The sequence below is a fragment of the Microcebus murinus genome, chromosome 11, assembly GCF_040939455.1.
Source record: "Microcebus murinus isolate Inina chromosome 11, M.murinus_Inina_mat1.0, whole genome shotgun sequence".
Taxonomy (NCBI): Eukaryota; Metazoa; Chordata; class Mammalia; order Primates; family Cheirogaleidae; genus Microcebus; species Microcebus murinus.
The window spans coordinates 54,959,357-54,977,587 of NC_134114.1; the positions used below are offsets into that span (position 1 = coordinate 54,959,357).

The 18,231-nt window shown below is 37.8% G+C and overlaps 1 protein-coding gene across 3 annotated transcripts in view; it reads left to right on the forward strand.

Annotated features, from left to right (window-relative positions):
- Positions 1-18,231, forward strand: part of IQGAP2 (IQ motif containing GTPase activating protein 2) — a 275,611-nt gene that overhangs the window by 211,635 nt on the left and 45,745 nt on the right. For all 3 annotated transcript variants that reach the window (XM_012738346.2, XM_012738345.2, XM_076008132.1), the window contains 4 exons: positions 9,939-10,022; positions 11,102-11,173; positions 11,844-11,913; positions 16,062-16,270. In XM_012738346.2, coding sequence (XP_012593800.1) covers positions 9,939-10,022; positions 11,102-11,173; positions 11,844-11,913; positions 16,062-16,270 — 435 coding nt within the window. The remainder of the gene's footprint in view (positions 1-9,938; positions 10,023-11,101; positions 11,174-11,843; positions 11,914-16,061; positions 16,271-18,231) is intronic.

Consider the following 18,231-nt stretch of genomic DNA (forward strand, 5'->3'; position numbering starts at 1 on the left):
AGGTAAGTCTACTTAACATATGTGGACCAGAAGTGAACACACAATGCACAGAAACCTGCTGACCCATAAAACCAAAAGACCATGAACTGAAGGATATCATGCCAGTCTCACTTCTCAACAAAGTGGCTAGTTTACCCTGAATTAGGGGAATGTTCTGATGTCTGAGATGATCCCCTACATAGAACAGCTCAAGATTCCTCACTGGCTGAGTTGGTCCCAGACATAGTAGTCTTAACAAATTTGTAGAGAAATAGAGACAAAACTCCTAGGCCAAGGCCAGCTATACATAACCCAGCTATACCACCCTTCTCGCCCTCAGCCACCTGCGTGGGGACTGAATAGTGTTACAGAGAATGTGTGTAATCAACATTCAACCCTCTGTCTCAAATGCCTGTGTAATTAATCAGAAGGTGCCCAGGTCAATATGAGAAGAAGTCAAGGAGAATCCACATAGTCATATTTTTCAGCGGTTAGAAGGTGCTGATAAAACTGCCTGAGTGAGTAGGAAAAAATCTCGTAAACAAACAAACAAAAAATTGTGTATCAAAAACAGAAAAAGGAATGTAACTTGTAAAATGTAAATGGAGTAAAAATCTAGGCATACTCTTCCAGAAGACAGAAGAAAACTTTATACAGAAACTGCTTTATACCTGTGAGGAATTTAAGAAGATGTAGACCTATAGAAACAAGAGAGTAAAACAAAAAGACAGCTGACAACTAAGGAGAGGAAGAGCAATAATGACATCACAGATCGTACATGAATTTGTGACTGCAAAATGTAAAACAGACTCTGGAAATAATTCAAACAGACATGGAGAGCTTGAGAAAGATCACAAGAGCTGAGAGAAAGAGATGCTTAAAAACACACTTTCTCATCTGAAAGTTATAATGCCCATTTCAGTGTATGGTTGTGCGGATTGAATGGGATAATTTCATAACAGGCTTTTTCCAGTAGGTGACTCTACTTTTTCCAGTAGGTGACTCTACTGAAAAAAACTCTATGGTCAATAACAGTTAAAAATGTCAGGGTAAATACTGCTAGTGAGCTTTTCATCCTTGCTACATTGAAAGAGTAATACAGAACAGACAAGTAGGGGGACATTTCACCAATGCAAAAATCATTCACTAGTAGAAAATCTGTTACTATGACAGGTTACTAATTCAGAATGTTTGTGAATCTGAGTTAATAGAGAATGGTGTTTCTGGAGTTTAGATAATTCTAGAAAAGCAGAAAGAGAACTTGAGTTTATTCCAAAATCTTGTTTTGCCTTTCAGTATGGACCAACGAATGTATAATAAACATCCACACAATTGTACTTCTGTGCTTTAAACCATTGTTACCCAGCAAAATATATGATCCATTAAGATCCATCATAAATATGTTATAGGTCACATTGCCATGGAATCCCAGTGACCTGCAATTAGAGTTCACTCCCCCTAGCCTCTATTGTGCTGTTGTGCCACTTTTTGTGGACAGTTGTTGATGACATCACAGAGCAATTTCTCTCATCCTCTCAGAAATGCTACACTGTGACAATTCCCATGGTAGCTTTTTCTAAAGGGATGATCAGTTAAAAAGCATTTTTGGTTATTTATCTTTATTCCTTAAAGTGTGGGCCTCGTACTCAACCCTGTCATTTCCTAGAAGCTTGATAGAAGTACAAAAATCTGAATATCTCCCCTAGACCTACTGAATCTTAATCTGCCTTCTGACAAGATCCTCAGATGATTTTATATTCATGTTAAAGTTTGAGAAGCACTGTTAAGATTACTCCAGTTTTAAACATCTGAATAATTTATCTTCCTGAGCAATTCTTTATCACCATAACAGCTTAACAGAGGAAAACTTTCTCATCTCAATAGCTAGTGCAAAAGCATTTGATAAAATTCTATCTGGACCAATTTCTGAATTTTTTTAACAGTTGCATTGAAGTTTTAGTTTTTTTTTAAGAAGATTGGCATCTTTATAATAAAGAACTTCATAGTTCTGACATTAATATCTCTTCATTAATCTGTCCCAAAGTATAGTATTATAATTTTATTCCTTTGTATTGGTATTTTTAAGGGAAATTATATTTATTGGTTGCATATATATATAAGATATATATATCTTGTTTCAGAAATGAAAAAAATGCTTAACTTAAAATTGAGGAAATAGTGTTTACTCTGTTCTAGGTACTGTATGCTAAGCACTTACAGGTAAGAAGTGCACATCACACACGCTCTTGGCCTATGACTATGTTTGTTTGCTTATTAAATTAGAAGTACTTTCTCAGTTGCAGACAGCCTGTGTCTTCTGGCTCTTCTAGAAGTTTTGCCTGTAGAAAGTCTCTCTGTCACAGCTTATATTCATCTACTAGGGCTATCATAACAAAACATTACAGGCTGAAACAAGAAAAGTTTACTTCTCACCATTCTGGAGGCTCAAAGTCCAAGATCAAGGTTTTGGTAGGTGTGGTTCTCCCTAGCTTGTAGATAGCCACAGTGTTTTGCTGTGTCTTCATATGGCCTTTTCTCTGTGCACTTGTACCCCTGATGGGTCTTCCTCTTTTGTTTATAATTAACTTTATTTATATATATTTACGGGGTACAAGTGCAATTTTGCTATGTTAATATATTGCACTGAGTTGCTGTTAGGACCTTCAGTGCATCAATCACTGGAGCAATGAACATTATACCTACCAAACAACCTCTCCTCATTCCCCTTACCCCTCTGAGCCTCCATTGTTCATCATTCCATGCTCTGCTTCCATGTGTACACATTATTAAGCTCCCACTTTTAAGTGAGAATGTGTGGTATTTATCTTCCTGTGTCTGAGTTGTTTTACTTAAGATAATGGTTCTACACATGTTGCTGCAAAAGACATGATTTAATTCTTTTTTATGGCTGAGTATCATTCCATCGACTATATATACCACATATTCTTTATCCAGCCCTCCATTGATGGACCCTTAGGTTGATTCTGTTTCTTTGCTATCATGAATAGAGCTGTGAAAAAAAAGGAGTGCAAATATCTTTTTGATATGATTTCTTTTCCTTTGGGTAGATAAGCCTGTAGTGAGATTGCTGGATTGTATGATAGTTTTGTTAGTTCTTTGAGAAATCTCCATCCTGTTTTCCATAGAGGTTGTACTACTTTACATTGCCACCAAGAGTGTATAAGCATTCCTTTTTCTCTGCATCCTCTTCAATATCTGTTATTTTTTGTCTTTTCAATAAAAGTTATCCTGACTGGTGTAAGATGATTATCTCATTATAGTTTTGCATTTCTCTGATTAGTGATGTTGAACATTTTTTTCCTATACTTTTTGACCATCCGCCTTTTGAAAAATGTCTATTGATGTTCTTAGCCCACTTTTTAATGGGATTATTTGGGGTTTTTATTGTATTGTTTGAGTTCCTTATAAATTCAGAATATCAGTCCACTATCAGATTAGTAGTTTATAAATATTTTCTCACATTCTACAAATTGTTCACTCTGTTGATTATTTCTTTTGTTGTGCAGAATCCTTTTAGTTTAAAAGTCTCATTTGTCTCTTTTTGTTTTTCTGTGCTTTTGAGGTCTTAGTCATGAATTCTTTACCTAAACCAATGTCCAGAAGAGTTTTCCCTAGGTTTACTTCATGTATTTTTATAGTTTTGGGTCTTAAACTCAAGTTTTTGATCCATCTTCAGTTGATTTTTGTATATAGTAAGAGATAGCAGTCCAGTTTCATTCTTCTGTATATGGCAGTTCAATTATCCTGGCACCATTTATTGAAAAAGGTGTCCTTTCCCCAGTGTATGTTCTTGTCCACTGTGTCAAAGATCAGTTGGTTGTAAGTATGTGCTTTATTTTTGGGTTCTCTGTTCTATTCCAGTGATCTATGTGTCTACTTTTATGCCAGTACAATGCTGTTTTGGGTAGTATAGCCTTGTATTAATAGTATAATTTGAAGTCAGGTAATGTGATGCCTCCAGCTTTGTTATTTTTGCTTAGGATTGCTTTGGCTTTTCAGGCTCTTTTTTGGTTCCATATGAACTTCAGAATTGTTTTTTCTAATTCTGTGAAAAATGACATTGCTATTTTGATAGGGATTGCATTGAACCTGTAGATAGCTTTGGGTGGTATCGTCATTTTAATGATATTCTCCCAATTTATGAACGTGGGATGTTTTTCCATTTGGGTCATCCACAATTTCAGGTGGGTTTTATACTGGGGATGCAAGGATGGTTCAACATATGCAAATTAATAAATGTTATATTTCACATAAACAGAATTAAGGACAAAAACTTTATGATCATCTCAATAGATGCAGGAAAAAAATTGATAAAATTTATGATAAAAACTCTCAGCAATCTAGGCATAGAAAAAACATATCTCAAAATAATAAAGGCCATATACAACAAACCCATGGCCAACATCATGCTTAACAGGGAAAAATGGAAAGCTTTCCCTCTAAGAACTGGAGTAAGACAAGGATACCCGCTTTTCCTACTATTCAACATAGTACTGGAAGTCCTTGCCAGAACAGTCAGGCAAGAGAAAAAAATAAAACGCATCCAAATTGGAAAGGAAGAGGTCAAATCATCCCTTTGTGCTGATGATATGATCTTATACCTAGAGAATCCTGAAGATCCCTCCAAAAAACTATTACATTTGATAAATGAATTCAGTAAAGTTTCAGAATACAAAATTAATATATAGAAATGAAAAGTGTTTCTATATACCAATATTGTTCTAGCTGAGAACCAAATCAAGAAGGCAATTTCATTTGTAATAGCTATGGAAATGTATAAAATACCTAGTCATATACTTAACCAAGAAGGTAAAAGATTTCTATAAAGAAACCTTTATATTTCTTGTTTATTCCTATGTATTTAAATTTTTTTGCTATTGTGAATAACATCTTTATTCTGTTATTTTTGGCATATAGAACATTTATCAATTTTATATTCATTTTATTTAATTGGATGAACTCTCAGTTCTAATAATTTTTCAATTGATCCTCTTGAGTTGTAACTGCTTTTTACAGTTATGACGTTTTAAAAAAAATCTTAGATTTTGTCAAAGAATAAATTCATATGGCCTTAATTTAAAAACTATAAAACTTTGGGGCTTAAAAATTACTTGAGCCTGGCTTCTACTTCTGGGGAAATGGAGGTATATGTACTTATCTCTATTCTTCCATCTAAGTACAACTAAAACCCCCTAATATTACATATAAACAAACATAGCACTCTGAAAGGTAGAGAGGAAAAAGGCAGACTGACTAGGTAATCTTGGGACCCAAGGAACAACATGGTGGTGAGTTCTTGGGTTTTCTTTTTGCCTCATATATTACAGACTTGAAGCCGAAGACATTGGCAACCCAGAAATGCCAATGTATGCAGGCCAGGAAATCTCCAACAAAAGCCTGTTCTCTGTAGCCAAAAGACCCAAAAGGGAACAGTCTAGCAAGACAGAATAACATTTCAACAGTAACTGCTCTACTCTAGTCAAACACCACATAAAAACTATGACCTCCCATGGCAGCAAACCCTAAGTCAGGGAGCCTGGACATCCACCCTTTTGAACTGTCACAAGGCACCCAGATACCTGTAGAATATGGACCCTTGTACCCAATGAGCAATAGTGTGCCAACTCTCCTTGTCTCTGCTAGGGAGTTGGTAAAGGAGCCATGGTGGAGAGGCAGGACTTTTACACCACCCAGTGCTAATTACATGTCTCCCCTCACTTGGTCAATGGAGGTATCAGGGTGGTATCAAAAGAGGGTAGCTGGAGTTCTCACTCCCACCCAGCAGTAATGAGGAGACCCTCCTCACTGTAGTGTCAATAGAGGCCAAGGGGAGAACCTAGACTCCTACTCTCTCCTGCCAGTAATGAGGCAGGCAGCACACCTGCTTCCCTTGCCAAAACAGTGTCAAGGAAAGTCACCTAAAAGAGTGAGATCAAATAAGATCCAGCATCCCACAATATCCAAATTGTCCAAGTTTCAATCACATGGATTATTTGGATTGCAATCACAGCAATCACTTATGCCAAGAACCAAGAAAATCACAACTTCAATTTAATAAAACAATCACTAGATTCCAGCACAGAGATGACAGAGATGTTAGAATTGTCTATGAAGGATCTTTAAAGCAGCCATCATAAAAATGTTACAATAAGCAATTACTAACACGTTTGAAACAAAGGGAAAAAATAGAAAGTCTCAGAAAAAAATAGAAGATGTAAAAATAAAAAAACCAAGATAATTTTAGAACTGAAAAATATAGTAACAGATGTGAAAAGCCCAAAGGATAGTCTTCACAGCAGAATGGAAGGAACAGAGGAATGAATCAGTGAACTAGAGGGTAGAACAATAGAAATTCCCAGATCTGAACATCAGAAAACAGACCGAAAAATAATGAGCAGAGGCTTGGGCGTCTGTGGGACTTTAACGAAAGATTTGACTTTGTCTCATCAGAATCCCAGAGCAGAGGGAAAAGGGCAACATTGACAAAGTACTTGAAGAAATAAAATCTCAAAGTGTGGCCACAGACACAAAAACACAGACTCTAGGAGTTGAGCAAATGCAAACCCCAGACAGGATAAACTGAAAGAAATTCACAAAAGAGTCACATCATAGTCAAACTTCTGAAAACAAAAGACAGGAAATCTTGAAAGCTTTAAGGTAGAAACAACTTACCTGTGGGAGGAAGACCATTCCAATGATAGAGGAATTTTCATAAGAACCGATAGAAGCCAAAGGATGTGGCACATTTTTCAAGGCTGAAAAGAAAAAGAACGATCAACACAGAATTCTATATCCAGCAAAAATATACTTTAGGAGTGAAGGGGAAACTAAGAGTACCTGTGACCAGCAAACCTGCCCTCAAAGAATGGCTGAGGAAAGTTCTCTAAACAGAAAGGAGATGATAAAAGAAGGAATTTTGAAACATCAGAAAGGAAGAAAGAACAACTAGAAGGATAAAAATATGAATAAAAACATTACGTTTTCCTTCTTTTGAGCTTTTAAATTTGACAGTTGAAGCAAAAATTATAACACAGATATGGTTCTGAATGTAGAGGAAATATTTCATACAATGTATTTATTATAAATGGGGAAGAATAAAGGTATGTGAAGGGGGAGGTAAGGTTTCTACACTTTACTGAATCAAAATATGAATAAAAATGAAGCAGCAATTTTCTGTCATCAACCTTTAAAATTTTCACCAGTTCCTTGAGACTGTTGGGGAAGTGGTCTCCATCATAACTCTTTGAAGGGAAATTTTGACAGCACCTATCAATTTTTAATATCCAGTATTGACACAGTAATCCCCTTTCTAGTAATCTATCTTAATGGAAAGCATTCACACAAAATACGTGATAGTGCATGCAAGAATGTTTGCACCAAAAAATGAAGACAACTTAATGTGAATCTCCAGATGAATTATTACATCATGGTAAATCTATGCTATAGAATACTGTGTGGTCACTAAAAAATAGGGGATATGCTTTTCTTAGTATATGAAATAATATTGGTGCCATATATAATTTAGAGAAGAACACAAACCTTGGCATAATAATGGATCCCATTTTTGTCAAAAATAAAGGATGCATAAACACATACAGACAGATCTTTATATAAGTTTGTATTTTTGTGCAGTGATGGAGTGTGTATGTTTACCCGTGTTGTGCGTATTTCAAAGGTTACATAATAAAAAGTTAATAGTAGTTCCCTTTTGTCCCTTTGTAAAGGAGCTAGGTGGAAGTAGGGATAGGTACACAGGTATATATACTCCCTTTCTCTGTGTTGACTGTGTATTCTTTTGTTTTTGTTCTTGGGGTGTTTTTTGGTTTGTTTTGTTTTGTGTTTTTTTTTGGTCAGAGATGATCTTGCTCTGTCACCCAGGCTGTGGCACAGTCATAGCTCACTGCAACCTTGAAATTTTGGTTCAAGCAGTCCTCCCACCTTAGCCTCCCGGGGAGCTAGGAGTACAGACATGCACCACCATACCTGGCTAACTTATTTTTTGTAGAGATGGGTATCTCTCTGTGTTGCCCAGGCTGGTCTTGAACTCCTGGCCTCAGCAATCCTCCCTTCATAGCCTCTCAAAGTGCTAGGATTACAGGTGTGAGCCACCACACCCCGCCCATTATGTATTCTAATAGATCTTCTAGGCATGGAGGTACAGATTGTTTCCATGGAAATATGTTTTTTGTGGTTTTCTTTCCTTTTTTTTTTTTATATGTGGTATCATAATATTTGTGGTAAGCTATGATTTCCTTTTTATCTTAGCAATATATTTTGGAGATTTTCCTATTCCCCAAGATACAGAATGTTTCCCATTCTTCATAACTACTGTGCAACATCTCTCCATATGAGTGTGGCCACAGTATGTCTTGCTGTTCCCCCTAGTTGTGAACATTATGCCGGAGGTACATTTTTGGTATTACAAGCATGGCTGCATCCTTATGTATGGTTTTTCTACACAGGTGCTTGTATTTCCCTGGGCTAGATAGATTGGAAACCAAAAATACTAAATGAAAAACTGAATTCCCTCCCCAAAAGCTATACCCTTTTGTATTTTTCTCAAGCCCTCACTCCATAGATGCTTTTGTGTCCACTGATTGACAAATGGATGAGGCAATAATTTTCCCCAAAGTATTCCGACTGCTGCCCAAGGCTCCCTCAAGCTTAGAGCCATCCCAAAGATGTTCTCCCATTTTTGCAGAAATTTATTCTGTGCTTTCCTCTTCCCATCCAGTTCCACTTGCCTTCTGTCTTCCAGGCACCCTCATAATTTTTATCTAGGAGACTTTTGTTTCCTAGTACTGTTGTGGATTGATTTAAAAGTATATTTGTATGATACCATTGGGGGAAGCCGGGGGAAGGGTACATGGTTTATAATTTTTGCTGCTTCCTGTGAAGTCAATTCTTTCAAAATTTAGTTTTTAAAACATATTTTTCATTTTTAGGGATTTGAATAAGAGGGGAAGTCTGGAGCAAGTATTTAATTAATCACTTTGATTTCATCCTGTTTTGTTTTGAATCATTACAAAGAAGTATATTATTTTTGAAATAATAAAATTCCATGTACCTTTTTTTAAAAAATGAGACTAATATATATATATATACACACACACACACACATGAAAAGAAATTTACAAAAATAATTTGATTTTTGTATTTGCCCTTTTTAACAAGGAGCTTTTATCTCATTTCTAATTTGAAAAACCAGATCAAGGAATTGGGGTGAGTTACAAAGATATGTTTCAGTAAAAAGATGTTCACAGATGAATTGGAATAAACTGATAAGTTATGCATTTAATCCTTCTAAAGATACTAGTTTGTCTCTAGTTGTTGTAAATGTTTCCTGTAAAAATTCTAATTATGATAACCATGTAAAGTAGCATTAAATTTTTGATGAAGCATCATTAAACTTTATGTTGAATATGTGAAATAATAAGTAGTCAATTGCAGCACTCCTGTTTTCGGGGACCCAGAGGATTCAGGGTCACAACATAGTGGAGCATCTTCCTTTCCAGTCTGGGCTACTTGTTGGAGTAAAGATACTTATTAGTCATTATTTTCAAGCATTTTACTTTGTTCACAAATTAAACCCAGTTAATACTGTTTGTGCGTGTGGGGGAAATTCTATTTTACCTTCTTGTCACCTAGGGCCTTGGTAAAGTTCAGCTTTCAAGCAGGAAAACTGGGCTCCTACCTGGTAATTTATTACCCTCACTCTACTTCCTCAAGCTCGGGACAGGTCTCAGCCGTGAGCTGGTGTGCTCTGCCTCGGTTACGTGGCCACCCCCGGGTTGAGTGTCCAGATGAGATTGGATGGAGAGGGTCCCTGGTGGTGTCCCAAGTCAGGGCCTCCTGAGAAGTGCTGTGCCCTTGTGCTTTCTAAATAAACTGGGAGACTGTTGCTCATAAATAATTGTGCAACCCACTCTTTTCCTTAGACTTTTTGGAAAGGACATAAACAGCGGAAGGCGTATATGGACCGACGGCAGATGTTCTTTGATAATGTTCATTCTATTGTGAAGGTAAATATCCTTTCTTGCCACATCAAGTGCTTGGCTTAAAGTTTTCCTAACATTTTGATTCTGGAAGACAACTGTGGGGGAAAAGGGTATGTGTGGACAACTTAGAAATCCAGATGAGAGTCAACACAGTGGAGCTGGAGAGAAAGTAGAATCCGATGGGATTAGTTTAAAAGACCTTTTACACTGAAAACAGAGAATGACGTGATCTAGATCCATTGTGCCTTAGCTGCTCAACAAGATAATGGCCTGTGCCCAGCACAGAGCATGTTACAGTTCTCACAGAAAACTGTTGGTAGCAGTTGGTTCCTCATGAGACCTCTCTAGACATTTTCCTGTAAAAACCTAAAGGATTGGGTGTATTTAAAGGATGAGAGAGAAAACCCTAGCCTTAGTTTGATTCCCTAATTAATTACAACTCTCAGCAAAATGCCTTGCCCTCTTGGCTTTTATTTACTGAGGCTAAAGCAAAATAGTACAAAGCTATGTTACCTTCCCCGCCTCTCTCCTGTTAAGGCAGTGAGATTAAGAGTAACATGTAAAATGTTTTGAATGCCTTACAAGAAAGCAATGAAAGAAGTGGGAGATGGGCCGGGCGAGGTGGCTCACGCCTGTAATCCTAGCAATCTGGGAGACTGAGGCAGGCGGATTGCTCAAGGTCAGGAGTTCGAAACCAGCCTGAGCAAGAGCGAGACCCCCGTCTCTACTATAAATAGAAAGAAATTAATTGGCCAACTGATATATATAGAAAAAATTAGCCGGGCATGGTGGCACATGCCTGTAGTCCCAGCTACTCAGGAGGCTGAAGCAGGAGGATTGCTCGAGCCCAGGAGTTTGAGGTTGCTGTGAGCTAGGCTGACGCCACGGTGCTCACTCTAGCCTGAGCAACAAAGTGAGGCTTTGTCTCAAAAAAAAAAAAAAAAAAGAAGTGGGAGATGAAGTTTAGATGAAGAGTAGGCTTTAGATATTTATTATTTAGTGGGCTGCTAATTTTTATTTTTCATCAAATAAAATATCATTATTTCTAGGAAAACTACATTGAGTTGTTTGGTGATTGCCTTGACTTCTCTACTTATTTTTAGATTCAGTCCTGGTTCCGAATGGCAACAGCAAGAAAGACCTACCTTTCACGACTACAGTATTTCAAAGATCATGTAAGAGAAATGCTTGTGGGTTTTTTTATCTAAGTTGAGAATGAACTAAATGAGTATTTTGTTTAACGTTGAATGATTGAATGATTGAACATTGAAGCAATGAATGATTTTTATTAAGTGGCAGAAATAAACACGAAAGAATAGATCTTAGAATTTAATGCAATAATATTTGAAGGCTTGCTTTTTTAAATCAGAACTGATAGTGATAATAAGACTTTACCAGTCAGGACTGGGTAGAAAACAGCAGGGAGGAACAATGTGGTCTAGTAACACCAAAGAGAAGACTCTAGAGATATATTTTCCAACATTATATATATAGTTTTTCTAACAGCTAACTGATTTATTTAAATAGGAGCCAACAAGGGGGTTTATTTTTTTCAGAATCTTTTAAAAGTAGTCATGGGAACAAAGATTGGATTATTTGAATTTTGTGTTAAAGTTCTTTTCCCTTTTTAGATCTTTATGTAAACAGTCCCCCTACAGCCTTGTTTATACTTTTTTGCTAACTTATCCTACCCATTCTTCAAAGAAAATGGAAAAACAAATATCGGCTATATCACATCTAAATATTGTCAGTTCTAAGTAGTGTCGGTTCTTAAATGTTCTAAATTCTAAAATAGTAGAGTAGATGGGAATCTGGGAAGTCATGACTTGTCTCAATCTTTTGCAGAGTAATGAAATTGTGAAAATACAGTCACTGTTGAGAGCAAACAAAGCAAGAGAAGACTACAAAACATTGGGTAAGTGGGAACGTTCTGAAACAAAGCATGAACTCGTCCTCTAGGCAAGGATGAGGTTTTTCCAGAAGGATGCACGTTACTTCCCAGGAGACATTGATCTCCTCGGGCCTCTACACCAGCCCAGTACTGAACAAGTACAGAGAGAGCACGTGGTAATAGGAACTGGGCCTTCCTGTATGTAAATGGAAGGGAACAGCCAAGTGGGTTTAATTTCTGCTTCAAAAAGAATGGGGTTAGCATAAATGCTGATGTTTCTTTTTGAAATCTGAGCTAGAATCAAGAATCGAATGCAAAAGAGTTAATCAGAAGATAAGCTTACATTTAAATTGTTTAATTTATTAGCTGGGCTATGATTCTTTTCTGCCTCGTTTTAAAGATAAAACATGTTCACATAAGAATTTTTGAAAATACAAATAAAAAGGAAAAAACCAGAGCCACGTCTCCCCATGATGATAACTACAGACATCTTCCTGTCAATTCATTCTGAACTTTCCATAGCAGCTATGGTTTTTAGCACATTAACTGCCCTGTGAGTTGTATTTAACTCACGCTAGTTTTGAGCCCAGGGCCTTGTGAAGCATATGTAACTCACACGGCTCTTCACCTTGGGAACTTCGAGAACTACTATTTTTCAAGTTGCACATAACTCACACACAGAAAACAATAAAAAAATAACAAATTTTTCATTAAATTAGAAAGGATCATTTTGTTTTGGAAGTTTTTATTCTATTTTTGTAACAAAATCCCATGGACCCAAAGGGAAAAAGATTTTCTAGTGTGATAGTCAATGTGTAAAAATATTTTTTCTTATAATACTTGCATATTACATTTATAGAAAGTTTGAAAATAGCAAAATAAAATAAAAATCACCTAGATAGCAATTATATTTTGTGCCATCTCCTTACAGTCCCAACTCTGCCTGTGTTTGTGTGTGCAGCATGTTTTTGTTTTTGTTTTTTTTAAGAGACAGGGTCTCACTCTGTCACCCAGGCTGAAGTGCAGTGTCATGACCATAGCTCACTGTAACCTTGAACTCCTGGGCTCAAGTGATCTTCCTACCTCCGCCTCCCAAGTAGTTAGGACTATAAGCATGAGCCACAGCACCCAGCTAATTGTTTTTAGCGACAGGGTCTCACTATGTTGCCCAGGCTGGTCTTGAACTCCTGGCCTCAAGCAATCCTCTCACCTTGGCCTCCCAAGTAGCTAGAACTATAGACACACATCAATCTGCCTAGCTATTTTTTTTTTTTTTTTTTTTTTTTTTTTTTGGTAGAGATTGGGTCTCATTGGTTGACCAAGCTGGTCTCAGACTCCTGGCCTCAAGTGATCCTCCCATCTCAGCTCCCACAGTGCTGGAATTACAGGCATGAGCCACTGGCCCTGGCCTCTTTCTTTGGCTTTTTCCATAAAATGATTCCTTATATATTACATTTTTATGTTGTAATTATCACAACATGCACACATCCCAGATTAAATCAAGAAGAGCCTGCTGATAAGTTTATTACTTACAGTGCCTGGTGACCAGTTTAACTAGCACCCTTTATTGTCTAAAGTTTATCTGAATTAAGGGATGAAGCATATGGCTCAAGAAAGATACTCCCTGGTACTTGTGAAGGAAGAGGCTAGGGAAGCTTTGGAGTCCACACTCTGCCTCCAGCCTGCAGCATCTACCGGATAATACCTTATCCCACTAGATTCCAGAATTTATATGCAAACTGAGGAAGAAAGAGTCAGTCTTTTCAATGCCACAGCTTCTCTACTTTTGAATTAATCAGGTCTCTCAGTTGGTAGATATCTGTTCATTTTTTACAAGAAGGTTGAATATAGAGGGTTTGTTTTCTGAGCCCAGACATTAACACAGTTTTGCTATTGCCTGTGTACATGAAAGATAATGTAAGAATAAATTTTCCAAATGAACACAGACTAATTTTCATTGCATTCGCATCACATGGTTTTGTTGGGTAGTCATGGTGATATTTTTCCTTTGTTTACATTTTTTTATTGTAAAGACAAATTTCAATTTCAAAATCTAGGCAATTTCATGGCTTAAAAGGTAGAAACTGTTAGTGAGTTAGATGTAAGCTTCTCTGGACTTCGGCAGAATTGAGTGGTTTTGTGGTAAATGAGATGTAACTTTCATTTCTTTCTCAGTTCATTACCTTCAGAAAACTAAGGTTTGGGGTTTTTTTAAAATCTGAAACAAAAATCACTTCTCTTAGTTTGTCACCATCCATTTTTACCCTTTCCCTTTGGAATGGCACTGAATGCATTCAAGCTTGGAAGTTGCTGGAACTATGATGTAGCCACTTGTATAGGTGCAGACTACAAAGTGGTGTGATTTCCTGAGATTGCAACACCTGTACCACAAAGTGCTTCTCAGATGAAGATGTCAAAAAGCTTGGTGTTGATAGAGGCAATGTTAAGTTGGAGCCTAAATTTAATATGAAATTTGACCCTAAATTGTTAGCTAACTACAACAATTAGTGAAGCTAAAATATTAATGTAGTTGTTTAGAAGAGGCCTATTAGTCCTGCAGAGACACACTATCCTCAGGGGAGGAGGCGGCAGACAAAAACTGTGGCCACAGGTGTGACAGCTTGTATCCTCACAGCTCTGCTGCGTGAATGAGCTCTGGTGCCTCACTTAGGTTTTCCCGAGATGATCGTGTCATTAGCAGCCTGGAAGGAATGGAAGGAAAATAAATTGTCATGTGTTTCAGTGATCCAGAAATCAAGAGTCCCATGATGCAAGGCAACTTCTCCATTAAAGACCACCACAAGTGGTAAAAATAGTAATATAGATAAGTGTAGATTAGGGTGTTTGTGCCGTGGATCGTTTGTGTTGTTGGTTTAGCTCTTCTTATTTTTGGAGTTTCAGAACAGCACAGAAGCCAGCTGGAAGCACAAGGACGACTGGCAAGGGCCCTCGGTGTAAAGCAGGGCGGCTCTTGGGGTTGCCACAGCTGGACTGGGCTCTTCCAAGTCATCTTTGGATTGCTGGGTCTAATCAGTCATCCTCAAAGGTCCAGACAGTTTATTCTTACAGTTTACACAGACCTGATCTCACTAAGCACATTAAAAAATACATGTTTTCAAGAGTCAGAGTGCCAAGGAATGAAAGCCTAAAGTTCCAGATGCTAAAGGAAACCCTTTGAGAATTTATATGAGAATACCTCCATCATTGACTGGGACTAGTCCCCCATGCTTCTGAGCACTCTCCCTTGGCCCATGCTGAAAGGACAAGGACCAAGTTTCGATTTCTAAGGTCTTTTTATTTCTGCCCAGTAGAACGTTCATTCCACTTATCATTCCTTTGACTCCTGTTTGGCCTCTACAGTCCTCCCTTGCTTGACCTTTGCTAATTCAGCTTTTACTCACTCCTGGCTCCTTCCCAGAGATCTTTCAGGCTGAGATAAACCACTTTCTGCTTCCTGCAGCAACAACATAAATCTTTTATCTGGCTCAGCCACAAGGTCTCAGAGCCGAGGTAACTTTCTTTCCCAGGTTCCTCATGAATAAGGCACAGATAGGACTATCTTCTCAGTGCATTAAGCCGGAACAGTGTGAGAGCCAGCTGATAAATGACTAGTAAATAACTAGAAAATAGTGGGGCCGGATATCCATTTTGTACATTTATTTATATGATTGGTTTCCTTATCTAGATTTTTACATGGGGGACTTAAAGATTCCCTGCATAGACTAAGTGCTTTCATTGGCATATTTTTCTAATACCTTATTTAAAGACCTGGACCAGGCACAATGGCTCACGCCTATAATCGTAGCCCCCTGGGAGGCCAAGGTGGGAGGATTGCTTGAGCTCAGGAGTTCAAGACTAGCCTGTGCAAGAGCGAGACCCTGTCTCTACCAAAAAGAAAGAAGAAGAAGAAAAAAAAACCAGCCAGGCATTATGGTGCCCGCCTGTAGTCCCAGCTACTCAGGAGGCTGCGGCAGGAGGATCGCTGGAGCCCAGGAGATTGAGGCTGCAGTGAGCTATAAAGATACCACTGCACTCTAGCTGGAGCAATGGAGCAAGACTCTGTCTCAAAAAAAAAAAAAAAAATACATACATACATACATACCTGGTTTCTTTCCTGTTGATAATCACTCCATGGTTTCCTAATAAAAGTATGCCTCTTCCTTTCTCTGCAGTTGGCTCCGAAAACCCACCATTAACAGTCATCCGCACATTTGTACACCTATTGGACCAAAGTGATTTGGATTTCCAGGAGGAGCTGGAGGTAGCACAATTAAGAGAAGAAGTGGTGACCAAGATTAGAGCCAATCAACAGCTAGAGAAAGACCTGAACCTGATGGACATCAAGATTGGACTCTTGGTGAAGAACAGGATCACGCTAGAGGTCAGTGGGGTTTGTGGGACCATTAGCTCCCAGAAGAGAGAAGATGCACACATACAGTCACATCATAATGGGGATACATTCTGAGAAATGCATCATGAGGCAATTTCGTCATTGTGCAAACATCATGGAGTGCACTTCACAAACCTAGATGGTATGGCCTAGTACACATCTAGGCTACATATTAATATATGGCCTATTGCTCCTGGGCTACAGACCTATACAGCATGTGACTGTACTGAACACTGTAGGCAGTTGTAGCACAATGGTGTTTGTGCATCTAAACATAGCTGAACATAGGAAAAGTATAATGAAAATACTGTATTGTAATCTTACAGAACCCATGTCACATATGCGGTCCAACCTTGACTAAAATGTCATTACTTGGTGGGTGGCTATTTATGCTTATGACACTTTGGTCCAGCTAAGCTCATTTGGAATCTAGAATAAGTTGTTTAAAGTTCATTTATCTTTTTTATTACAAGTTAGTGATTCTCAGACCTGTAAAATTTTATGCCCCCTTTTTATAACATACTTCATAAGGCTTCTTCACCATTCTGAAATGAAATGTAAATATATTAATAACAAAATTTGCTTACATGTGTACCTTCATCATAAGACTAAGGCCTTTACAAAAATATACAAGAAATTTAAAAAATAATTGATAATAAAAGTAAATATTTAAATATGAAAATATGCTTGAGGCCATTAGAGAATATAAAGTTACCAGGGCATGAGCCTTTTCATGGAACAATCACATAGAACATTACAGAGATGGACACAGGGAAGTGGGAAGATTGGCAGGACCTCATTTTCCAAACTGGAGGAGAACTTTGTGTAAAGTTTGGCATGAGCCAAGTACAGTCTCCCCCCATCACCATTTACATAGCAGTTGCAGTCCTAGAAAATCCAGTGTATATTAAAATTGGGCAAAATCCATTGTGTACCTGTGTAAAACAGTTGGATCCTAGGCTCAGATAGTTACAAACAGAATCTCGACCTACATGAATGACCAGCAGGACATTCAAAAGTCCTGCCATGAAAGATGTGGGACAGTTATTACACCGGATCATCCTGCAAATTGCTAGACAGCAGAGCATCTATCATCCCTGGTCCCCAACCACTAGAAACCGGACATGTCTTCTGATTGTTGAGATATCCAAAGGCACCCCTACACATTTCCAAAATGCCCCCTGCAGAGGGGTACTGCCCCTGTTAATAGCCTCTAAATAACGATGTGGTTCTTATCTGTGGGAAACCTGCTAATGTCGGATCTCCATAATACAGTGTAATAAGTGCCATTTTACCCAAGAATGGATTTCCAGGGTAAGACCTCTCTCCATGTTCCTTTTCCTTTCCATTATGCCACATCAACTTTCAGGAAACTGATAGGTCAAGAAGGGAAGGTGTCGTCTGGAAGGCTACGGTGGGTCAGAGGTGGAGAGCCCAACTGTCAGTGCCCGAGCATGTGGTTCTGGACGACGGGAAAGCTGCCTGTTACGTGGACATGTGAAGGCCCCAGTTTTGTCCTCCAGACCTCATAAAGATACCAGGGAAATAGTGGAAGAGAAAATAAGGAAATAGCAGCGTGTAAAAGGAAATAGGAAATAGCACCTTATAATAGGAAATAAGGAAATAGCAGCTTGTAAAATAGAAATGATCATCTTTCTAAACAGTCAGGAATAATAAAACTATAATTTAAATATTCTAGATTTGACTCTATTCATATTTTATCCAGAAGAACAATGGTACTTTACTCTTTTTTTAAAAAGTGTATTTGTATTGTTGGATACACTTGAGAAGTTTTAAAGCATAATATATTCAAGAAGGTTCATCAGAGAATGCCTTTTATAACCTTAAACTACTGGTTCACCCTATCCCCATAAACAGGAATGCCTTGCTTATAAAATAAAAATTTAGTTGCAAATCAGCAAATAGCTTAATTATTTTATGGAAATACAATC